At 36.2% G+C, this 12,086-nt stretch overlaps 1 protein-coding gene across 1 annotated transcript in view; it reads right to left on the reverse strand.

The window, feature by feature from the left end:
- Window positions 1-12,086, reverse strand: part of LOC117366894 (mucin-19-like) — a 441,720-nt gene that overhangs the window by 323,736 nt on the left and 105,898 nt on the right. The window contains exons 21-24 of the mRNA XM_033958871.1: window positions 9,990-10,013; window positions 6,812-6,835; window positions 3,148-3,168; window positions 91-114 (exon numbers count right to left, since the gene is read on the reverse strand). Of these exons, the coding sequence (XP_033814762.1) occupies window positions 91-114; window positions 3,148-3,168; window positions 6,812-6,835; window positions 9,990-10,013 (93 nt within the window). The remainder of the gene's footprint in view (window positions 1-90; window positions 115-3,147; window positions 3,169-6,811; window positions 6,836-9,989; window positions 10,014-12,086) is intronic.

Below are 12,086 nucleotides of genomic sequence, written 5' to 3' on the forward strand. Positions count from 1 at the left end.
ATAATTGGCCTTTTTTTCAGTAGGTGGAATGTTTTCAATCCTCTTTTCTGTATGAAAGAGGAAAAAAATTCTTAGATATATATACAGTACCTGCATTTTTGATTCGATCCTCATCTGTTGATATAAAACAAAACACTTAAAATTCCTGGTGAAAATTCTTTAAGCCCTCATCTCCTTCTAAGCTTTCATGGTGCATCATTTTATATTAGCAATTGCTGTTTTAAATCTATATTCTCTTCTGACTTAGTATGTTTTGTAATTGTTCCACAGCATGTATATCTAATACTGTTTTATATTAGTCCTTTACCTACATTTTCGATTTCACCATTTCCAAGTTTACTTCATTGTAAGTTTTATGTTAAATTGTGTCCTCTGTATACCACCTTGGGTGAATCAATTCATAATGGCAGTTACTAAATCCCAAAGCAATCCCAAGACACTGAAGAGACTATGAAGAAGCAGAACAGCAGGGTCAAACTCTTTAATCCTTATGTAGTTGAATAAAAATAATTATTGACCCATTGTGCCATAGTTCTGTGTCTATTTCTCTTGACATCATCATCATCATCACGGGACTTTGATGATGACATCAACAGTGGCATCCATGATGCTATGATGTGCTTATTTTCTCGCACAATAGGAGAAGGAAGATGCAGCTGTGGGCTTGCAGAGGTATGTCTGAAGGGATAGATGAGGACAGGAAGGTAATATGGCAAGGAAGAGTACTAGGGTCTAGCTGGGGAGCAAAAGAAGTCAGTATTCTTTTTTATATTATACTCCAAGGCTATACAATACAATGGCTACAATTTTGCAGGATATAACAAATATCCTTTCATGTTCTTCCATGCTATCTATTATATTCTTGTATGCTGTGTATTGTGGTATTGTTTGTGTTGTACTGACATTTATCGTATTTCTATTATATGTCTGTTCTACAATGCTGTTAAAATCTGTATATTTCTGATAGTGTTTCATATTAATTCCTGTTATTAGATTTCAAATTATTATTTCCAAGTTTACCTCATTGATTGTATTTATGCTTATATTTAGTCATTTTACTATTTTTATGCTGTTAACAAAATTGTAACCTTACCTGCTGTGCACTGCCCTGGGTGAATTTCTTCAAAAAATATAACTTTTTTTTTCAGTGTATACTTTGGGCCTAACATTCAAAGGGTTTATGAATTTTTGAAAGTTATGCTCTTAAATTGGCATTTTTTTAAAAATATTTATAAGGGCTGAATGCTTAGATATGCGCTTAAAATTTCACAAAACTCCTAGTAGGGCAAGAAATAAAGTTGGTACTTTACCACTAATTCTTCATCATTGGACTCGAAAATTAGTCTCGTAATGGATAGCAGGCCTAAATGCAGAAGTGTAACTTTTAACTCCAAATTTAAGATAAGTTTTTTTTTTTTACCTGAAAACTCCTAAATTCAGCTGACAATAGAGCATCAATTTAGAAGCTTCATTAGGGGCCCATTTACTAAAGTGTAATAAGTAGTTAATGTGCAGTAAATTGCCACAGTAATAGCGAGGGCACTGCCATGTTAAGGGGTTTTGTGATATATTACAGCAGTACAGTTAAGTGCTCTTCTTGATAGGGGACGTGGCATGGGTAGAGAATAGGAATGGAAGTCTAAGCCAGCTAAATAGGAGACACTGAGAGCTCCTGCATTAACTACACCCAAGTACCATGCACTAATTTACACTTTAATAAAGGATCAGAATAAGAAAATGCCCCTAATGGTTTCTGTGAAAATATTTGCAGCTACCGTAGCCTATATTCTTCCATTAAGCCATGGTAATTACAAAACTATGGTTTAGTAAACGGGCCCTTTAGGAGCTTAAATTTAGGGCCTCTGCTTTTTTGAATATCAGGCTCTACATTTTCTTAGTTTTTTGTTTTTGTTTTTTTTTGGGGGGGGGTTGTTTTGTAAATCATTTTTATTGAAGTCAAACAGGAACAAAGAGCATACAAAAAAGTATAGAATATGAACATGAACACAAGCGGCATATAACAGTACACAACACTGCAAGACATTATAATACAATGCAAGCAGCCACATCAGCAAAGATCACCGTAATGTTTGTTTCTTGCCTATTGTACTAGCTTATCTGAGTTCTGGAGGGAGCTGTGGACTACTCCTTCGACTGGTTCTGGTTTTTCTTTTGTCATTTTTGTTGTCTTTCTGTTTTTTGTATCCACAGCACAGCTTGTATCTTAGATTTTACTTATGAATATATTTTCAAAACTAATATTAAAAATATATGTTTTTATTATATAACCTAGAAGTATACGTTGTCTTCCTGTCTGGTGTCTAGAGGAACGAGGACCCCCATAACACACTTCCCAATTGGGAATCTGCAGAGGATAACCCAACCCCTGGGGCCAGGCAAGATCTACAAACAAGTTGACCCCACCCCTAAATTAGAACATGCCCCAAAGCTGATGGCTGAAAGAAGGGCGTCTGAGGATCCCATTTTGGTACTTATTTTCTGTAAAGTTGAATTACTGAAATCCTAGTGATCAATATGATTTTTTTATTGACCTTGACAAACGAATACTAAACTTAAGATACGAGGAGCCGCTGAAAAGTTCTCAGCCCAATAAACAAAGTTGGGGCAGTCTCCAACGACGGCTATACACTTACCCCTTGTTTAACTCAGGTGCGCTATGCGTTTTAAATATGCGCGTGGGCTAACCGCTAATGTGTCCATAGACTAACATGCACGCATTAGCGTGTGGTTAGTGTGTGCTATTTAGCGAAGGGTTAAAACGCTTAGCACACCTTTATAAAAGGAGCCCTTAATCCAGCAATTTTCTGCTTTTTTCTTTATATATTTTTTCTGATAGAACAAAATAAAATGGAAAATCACTGGCCTAAGTGTATAGTCTTCGATGGAGACTGCCCCGAGTTTGTAGGGCTGGGCTGAGAACATTTCAGTGGCCCCTCGTACTCTATCTGACTTTATCAATGGTATCAGCAACAAGAAGGAATAGAAGTTGTAAAATATTTGTCTCAGAAACACCATTTATTTCAGTATGTTTTCCTGTTCTGATAATCTGACTTTCCTGTAGAAGGAACGTTGTAGTCTTTTTTTGCTCTCAGGAAAGGGGAAAAGTCTTTACTTATAATACTGTACCTTGTGAACTGTTGCTTTCTCCTGTTGATATAAAGCACAAACATTGTTAGCAAAGTGGAAGAAAGCTCTTGTCTGGCTGATAGGAAGATAACATGAGCTTCTCATCAGTAAACTATTCATATGTTAAGCATCAGAGCCTGCAGTAGTGGACAGTGTTGTGAGTTAATGTACTGTGTTGAAAGGCCTAGATTCACTAACGTGCACTGCTAAGCTTGTGCAAAATGATGTGTTAGTAGGAATTATTTATCCACATGTCCCATTTTATGCAATAGGACCTATTTACTATCTGTGTTAATGGTATTAGTGTGCACTAAGCCAGAAGTACATTTTAGTAGATCTAGCACCAAATGTGACGATATTTTATGAAATGGTAAAGGCAATTATTTTACAATCCCTGCTATCAGGAAACGGAAAAAACAAAAATATTGTCTTAATTTTCTAGATATTTAGCTGGGTAAAAGCACTGGATATAGGCAGGATTCCAGATCGCTTATGGTGGCCATCTTGTACTTAGATCAGTGGTTCCCAACCCTGTCCTGGAGGACCACCAGGCCAGTCGGGTTTTTTGGGATTGTCCTAATGAATATGCATGAGAGAGATTTGCATATAATTGAGGTGGCAGGCATGCAAATCTGCCCCATGCATATTCATTAGGGCTATCCCAAAAACCCGATTGGCCTGGTGGTCCTCCAGGACAGGGTTGGGAACCACTGACTTAGATAATCAGTGCGGCTCTCAATGCTGAAAAACTAGATATAAATTTAAATGCCGTGGCCAGGATTTGAAGTTGGCACTGACTGTAGTGTTTAAAGATTGGGAAGATTATTTTTAGTTTTTTTAACCTCTTTTGTTTTTATTTTTACTACTATGGGAAACTGCACAGTTCTGTGTGCATTTAATCTCCGTTCCCTTTAAAATCTGTTGTGTTAACAGGTTCTATGATTCTCTCATATACACAGATGTGTCTTCACTAAAGAGCATTAAGCCCTTAATGCACAATTGGTGCACAGAAATAGGCTACCATGCAAACATATTAAAGCGTTTTGCAGTATTCTCCTGTTTCTGTATATTAAAGCATGAGATTTCATTTTTAAGACATTTTCTCTGAGGGGGCGTGGCATGGATGGAGCATTAACCAGGTAGTGCATTATGATTAGCACGTGCTTACTGGCTAATGCAGAGTTAAAGGAAGAGCACTTAGCACATACGTTAACTTGATTAGCACATTCTAAATCGATTAGCACATCTTAATAAAAGGACCCCTTAGGGCTAGAATCAATTCATAATGGCAGTTACTAAATCCCAAAGCAATCCCAAGACACTGAAGAGACTATGAAGAAGAAGAACAGCAGGGGCAAATTCTTTAATCCTTAAATGTATGTAGTTGAATAAAAATAATTATTGACCCGTTGTGCCATAGTTCTGTGTCTATTTCTCTTGACATCATCATCATCATCATCATCATCACGGGACTTTGATGATGACATCAACAGTGGCATCCATGATGCTATGATGTGCTTATTCTCTCGCACAATAGGAGAAGGAAGACGCAGCTGTGGGCTTGCAGAGGTATGTCTGAAGGGATAGATGAGGACAGGAAGGTAATATGGCAAGGATAGAGTACTAGGGTCTAGCTGGGGAGCATAAAGAAGTCAGTATTCTTTTTTATATTATACTCCTAGGCTATACAATACAATGGCTACATATTTTGCAGGATATCACAAATATCCTTTCATGTTCTTCCATGCTATCTATTATATTCTTGTATGCTGTGTATTGTGGTATTATTTGTGTTGTACTGACATTTATCGTATTTCTATTATATGACTGTTCTACAATGCTGTTAAAATCTGTATATTTCTGATAGTGTTTCATATTAATCCTGTTATTAGGTTTCAAATTATTATTTCCAAGTTTACCTCATTGATTGTATTTATGCTTATATTTAGTCATTTTACTATTTTTATGCTGTTAACAAATTGTAACCTTACTTGCTGTGCACTGCCCTGGGTGAATCTCTTCATAAAATATAACTTTTTTTTCAGAGTATACTTTGGGCCTAATATTCAAAGGGTTTATGAATTTTGAAAGTTATGCTCCTAAATTGGCTCTTTTTAATATTTATTAGGGCTGAGTACTTAGATATACAATTATAATTTCACAAAACTCCTAGTTGGGCAGGAAATAAAGTTGATACTTTACCGCTGATTTTCATCATTAGACTCTAAAATTAGCCTTGTATATGGATAGCAGGCCTAAATGCAGAAGTGTAACTTTTAACTCCAAATTTATGATAATTTTTTTTTTTTTACCTGAAAAACCCTAAATTCGGCTGACAATAGAGCATCAATTCAGAAGCTTGATTAGGGGCCCTTTTCCTAAAGTGCAATAAGTAATTAATGTGCAGTAAATTGCACAGTAATAGCAAGGGCACTGCCATGTTAAGGGGTTTTGTGTTATATTACAGCAGTACAGTTAAGTGCTTTTCTTGATAGAGGACGTGGCATGAGTAGAGAATAGGTATGGAAGTCTAAGCCAGCTAAATAGGAGCCACCGAGAGCTCCTGCATTAACTACAGCCAAGGACCATGCACTAATTTGCAATTTAATACAGGATCAGAATAAGAAAATGCCTGTTCCGCCCCCCAATGGTTTCTGTGAAAATTTTTGCAGCACCGTAGCCTACATTCTTTCATTAATCCATGGTAATTACAAATTTTACTATGGTTTAGTAAACGGGCCCTTTAGGAGCTTAAATTTAGGGCCTCTGCTTTTTTTTAATATCAGGCTCTACATTTTCTTAGGTTTTACTTATGAATATATTTTCAAAACTAAAATTAAAAATATATGTTTTTATTATATAGGGTTAGAAGTATAAGTTGTCTTCCTGACTGGTGTTTTGAGGAGAACGGGGACCCCATAAATACACTTCCCGATTGGGAATCTGCAGAGGATAACCCAACCCCTGGGGCAGCAAGATCTACAAACAAGTTGACCCCACCCCTAAATTAGAACATGCCCCAAAGCTATTGGCTGAAAGAAGGGTGTCTGAGTTTCCCTTTTTGGTACATAATTTCTGTGCAGCTGAATTACTGAAATCCTAGTAATCAATATGATTTTATTATTGACCTTGACAAACGAATACTAAAACTTAAGATACGAGGAGCCGCTGAAAAGTTCTCAGCCCAATAAACAAAGTTGGGGCAGTCTCCATCGACCGGCTATACACTTACCCTCTATTTTACTAAGGTGCGCTATGCGTTTTAGTGCATGTTAAATATGCGCGTGTGCTAACCGCTAATATGTCCATAATAGGCGCCCTTAGTCCAGCGATTTTTCTGCATTTTTCTTTACATATTTTTTCTGATGGAACAAAATAAAATGGAAAATCACTGGCCTAAGTGTATAGCCTTCGATGGAGACTGCCCAGGTTTGTGGGGTGGGCTGGGCTGAGATCTTTTCAGCAGCCTCTCATACTCTATCTGGTTTATCAATGGTACCAGCAACAAGAAAAGAGTAGAAGTTGTAAAATATTTTGTCACAGAAACACCATTTTATTTCAGTATGTTTTCCTGTTCTGATAATCTGACTTTCCTGTAGAAGGAATGTTGTAGTCTTTTTTGCTCTCAGGATAGGGGAAAAGTCTGTACTTATAAATACTGTACCTGATGAAGTGCTGCTTTCTTCTTCTGTTGATATAAAGCACAACATTGTTAGTACAGTGGAAGAAAGCTGTGTGGCTGATAGGAAGATAGCATGAGCTTCTGATGAGTAAACTATTCATATGTTAAGCATCAGAGCCTGCCGTAATGGACAGTGTTGTGAGTTAGTTAATGTACTGTGTTGAAAGGCCTAGATTCACTAACGTACACTGTTTAAGCTTGTGCCAAATGATGTGTTAGTAGGAATTATTTACCCACATGTCCCATTTTATCCAATATGGACCTATTTTACTATCTGTGTTAATGGCATTAGTGTGCACTAAGCCAGAAATACATTTTAGTAGATCTAGCACCAAATGTGACGATATATTATGAAATGGTAAAGGCAATTATTTTACAATCCCTGCTGTCAGGAAACAGGAAAATCAAAAATACTGTCTTACATTTGTCTAGATATTTATCTAGATAAAAGCACTGGATGTAGGCAGGATCGGATCATTTCTGGTGGGCCATCTTGTACCTAGATATTCAGTTCAGCTTAATGCTGAAAAAACAGATATAAATCCGTGGCCAGGATTTGAAGTTAGAAACATAGAGTATGACGGCAGAAAAGGGCCGTGCGCCCAACAAGTCTGCCCACTCAAAGAACCCTCCTCAACAAGAACCCTCTTTTTAAGCATTTCCCCGGAGAAAGCCTACATGTTTATCCATCGTCCCTTGAAGTCGAGTGCGTTACTGGCCTCAACTACCTGACGTGGAAGACTATTCCATCGATCAACCACTCTTTCAGTGAAGAAGTATTTCCTGATGTCACCATGAAATCTCCCACCCTTGAGTTTGAGCGGATGCCCTCTGGTTGCCGTGGGACACTTAAGGAAGAAGATATCTTGACTGACTTGCAGAGTTTAAAGATTGGGAAGATTATTTTTAGTTGTTTTAACCTCGTTTTTCATTTTAACTACTATGGGAAACAGCACAGTTCTGTGGGCATTTAATCTCAGTTCGCTTTAAAATCTGTTATTTTAACGGGTTCTATGATTCTGTCGTATACACAGAAGTCCCTTCACTAAAGAGCATTAAGCCTTTTATGCACAGTTGGTGCACAGTAAAAGGCTACCATGCAAACGTATTAAAGCATTTTGCAGTATTCTCCTGTTCTGTGTATTAAAGCATGAGTTATTTAATGTTTGTGTTGCACTGACATTTATCATATTTCTATTATATGACGGTTCTGTTAAATTCTGTATATTTCTGATACTGTTTTCATATTAATCCTCTTATTAAGTTTCAAATTATTATTTTCAAGTTTACCTCATTGATTGTATTGATGCTTATATTTAGTCATTTTACTATTTTTATGTTGTTAACAAAGTTGTAACCTTACCTGCTGTACACTGCCCCTGAGTGAATCTCTTCATAAAATATAACTTTTTTTTCAGTGTATACTTTGGGCCTAACATTCAAGGGTTTATGAATTTTGAAAATTACGCTCTTAAATTGGCCTTTTTTTAAATATTTATTAGGGCTGAATGCCTTAGATATGCCCTTAAAAATTTCACAAAACTCCTAGTAGGGCAGGAAATAAAGTTAGTACTTTACCACTGATTTTCATCATTGGACTCAATAATTAGCCTTGTAAATTTAAGATGACTTTTTTTTTTTTAGCTGAAAAGCTCCTAAATTCGGCTGATAATAGAGCATCAATTTAGAAGCTTCATTAAGGGCCCTTTTACTTAATTGTAATAAGTAGTTAATGTGCAGTAATTGCACAGTAATAGCAAGGGCACAGCCATGTTAAGGGGTTTTGTGATATATTATAGCAGTACAGTTAAGTGCTCTTCTTGATAGGGGACGTGGCATGGGTATAGAATAGGTATGGAGTCTAAGCCAGGCTAAATAGGAGTCACCGAGAGCTCCTGCATTAACTACACCAAAGTACCATGCACTAATTTACACTTTAATACAGGTTCAGAATAAGAAAATGCCCTGCTCCGCCCCCAATGGTTTCTATGGAAAAATTTTGCAGCTACCGTAGCCTACATTCTTTCATTTAATCCATGGTAATTACAAATTTTACTATGGTTTAGTAAACAGGCCCTTTAGGGAGCTTAAATTTAGGGCCTCTGCTTTTTGGAATATCAGGCTCTACATTTTCTTAGTTTTTACTTATGAATATATTTTCAAAACTAAAATTAAAATATATGTTTTTATTATATAGGCCTAGAAGTATAAGTTATCTCCTGACTGGTGTTTTGAGGAACGGGGACCCCATAAACACACTTCCCGATTGGGAATCTGCAGAGGATAACCCAACTCCTGGGGCAGGCAAGATCTACAAACAAGTTGACCCACCCCTAAATTAGAACATGCCCCAAAGCTGTTGGCTGAAAGAAGGGTGTCTGAGTTTCCCATTTTGGTACATATTTCCTGTGCAGTTGAATTACTGAAATCCTAGTGATCAATATGATTTTATTATTGACCTTGACAAACGAATACTAAAATTTAAGATACGAGGGGCCGCTGAAAAGTTCTCAGCCCAAAAAACAAAGTTGGGGCAGTCTCCATCGACGGCTATACACTTACCCCTTGTTTTACTAAGGTGCGCTATGAGTTTTAAATATGCGCGTACGCTAACCGCTAATATGTCCATAGACTAACATGCACGTATTAGCGTGTGGTTAGCGCTATGCGTGTTAAATATGGTACACTATGCGTGTTCAATATGCACGTGCGCTAACCGCTAATGTGTCTATAGACTAACATGCACGCGTTAGCGTGTGGTTAGCACGTGCTATTTAGCGAACGGTAAAACGCTTAGCACACCTTTATAAAAGGAGCCCTTAGTCCAGCGATTTACTGCTTTTTTTCGTTACATATTTTTTCTGATGTAACAAAATAGAAATGGAAAATCACTGGCCTAAGTGTATAGCCTTCGATGGAGACTTCCCCGAGTTTGTGGGCTGGGCTGAGAACATTTCAGTGGCCCCCTCGTACTCTATCTGATTTATCAATGGTACCAGCAACAAGAAAAGAGAAGAAGTTGTAAAATATTTGTCTCAGAAACACCATTTTATTTCAGTATGTTTTCCTGTTCTGATAATCTGACTTTCCTGTAGAAGGAATGTTGTAGTCTTTTTTGCTCTCAGGATAGGGGAAAAGTCTTTACTCATAAATACTTTACCTGATGATTTTTTTCCTTTTTTATCTGTTGATATAAAACATAAACATTGTTAGCACAGTGGAAGAAAGCTCTTGTGTGACTGATTGGAAGATAACATGAGCTTCTGAAGAGTAAACTATTAATATGTTAAGCATCAGAGCCTGCAGTAGTGGACAGTATTGTGATTTAGTTAATATACTGTGTTGAAAGGCCAAGATTCACTAACGTGCACTGCTAAGCTTGTGCAAAATGATGAGTCAGTAGGAATTATTTACCCACATGTCCCATTTTATGCAATAGGACCTATTTACTATCTGTGTTAATGGCATTAGTGTGCACTAAGCCACTAATTAATTTTAAGGAAATTTTTAAGGAAAATTGTAATTTTATCAATTATGTTTCTTGATGTATTATCGCTGTGTTTTCACAGTTTCTCTTGTTGTGAACCACACTGAACTGCAAGGTATTGCGGTATAAAAAATAAAGTAATTATTATTATTGTTATAATCCATGACAAGAAGGACAAGGCATTTTGAAAGCAGCATTGCGATCATTATTATGGAAAACTACAATATTTATTACTTTTTCTTTTCATTTTTTTAGTGAGCAGTTACTGAACAGAAAAATACATTTGCCATTAAAGATGATGAAACTAACATAAACATTGAACAGAAACTTGTAACGAAGACTATTGGCATTACTTGTAACAATGCAAACCCCCTTCCCTTTATACAAACCCACAAAAGCAATTTTTAGTGCAGGCTGGCACTAAAGCCAGAAGTACATTTTAGTAGATCTAGCAACAAATGTGACGATATTTTATGAAATTGTAAAGGCAATTATTTTACAATCCATGCTGTCAGGAAATATTATCTTAATTTGTCTAGACATTTATCTGGGTAAAAGCACTGGATATAGGCAGGATCCAGATCGCTTCTGGTGGTCATCTTGTACCTAGATATTCAGTGGGGCTTAATGCTGAAAAACTGGATATAAATTTAAATGCCGTGGCCAGGATTTGAAGTTGGCACTGACTGTAGTGTTTAAAGATTGGGAAGATTATTTTTAGTGTTTTAACCTCTTTTTTTTATTTTAACTACTATGGGAAACAGCACAGTTCTGTGGGCATTTAATCTCAGTTCCCTTTAAAATCTGTTGTGTTAAGAGGTTCTATGATTCTCTAATATACACAGAAGTCCCTTCATTAAAGAGCATTAAGCCTTTGATGCACAATTGGTGCACAGAAATAGGCTACCATGCAAACATATTAAAGCATTTTGCAGTATTCTCCTGTTTCTGTGTATTAAAGCATGAGTTATTTAATGTTTGTGTTGTACTGACATATATCATATTTCTATATGACTGTTCTACAATGCTGTTAAAATCTGTATATTTCTGATACTGTTTCATATTAATCCTCTTATTAGGTTTCAAATTATTATTTTCAAGTTTACCTCATTGATTGTATTGATGCTTATATTAAGTCATTTTACTATTTTTATGCTGTTATCAAAATTGTAACCTTACCTGCTGTACATTGCCCTGGATGAATCGCTTCATAAAATATAACTTTTTTTTCAGTGTATACTTTGGGCCTAACATTCAAAGGGTTTATGAATTTTGAAAGTTATGTTCCTAAATTGCCCTTTTTAATATTTATAATAAAAATTTTATTTTTATATACCGCCATACCCAAGGGTCCTAGGCGGTTCACAACAGTGAAGCTTAATATATGCAATGCAAATGAATACATCAATTTAAAATACATCTGAAAGATTCGGTGAAGTTAGATGGATACAATTATAGAGAAAATACAAACAATTTAAAATAGAATTAAAAGTATTGAATTAAAAGATAAGATACATTAAGATACCAGCCTGTTAAATAGTTGTATCTTTATCTGTTTTCTAAAATCTAGATAAGAGGGAGCTTCTAACACGATTTTGGCAAGGCAATGTATTCAGTTTGGCCGCCTGAAATGAAAGGTTCTCTCGAGGAACCTCTTGTAATAACAAGTTTTATAGAAGGATATGCAAACAGATGTATTCTTCGTGAGCTTTTATTAGTGTAATTCAGCGTAAAATGAGAAGTAAGATAGCCTGGTAACATGCCAAAAAC

Source organism: Geotrypetes seraphini, chromosome 9, assembly GCF_902459505.1.
Source record: "Geotrypetes seraphini chromosome 9, aGeoSer1.1, whole genome shotgun sequence".
Classification (NCBI taxonomy): domain Eukaryota; kingdom Metazoa; phylum Chordata; class Amphibia; order Gymnophiona; family Dermophiidae; genus Geotrypetes; species Geotrypetes seraphini.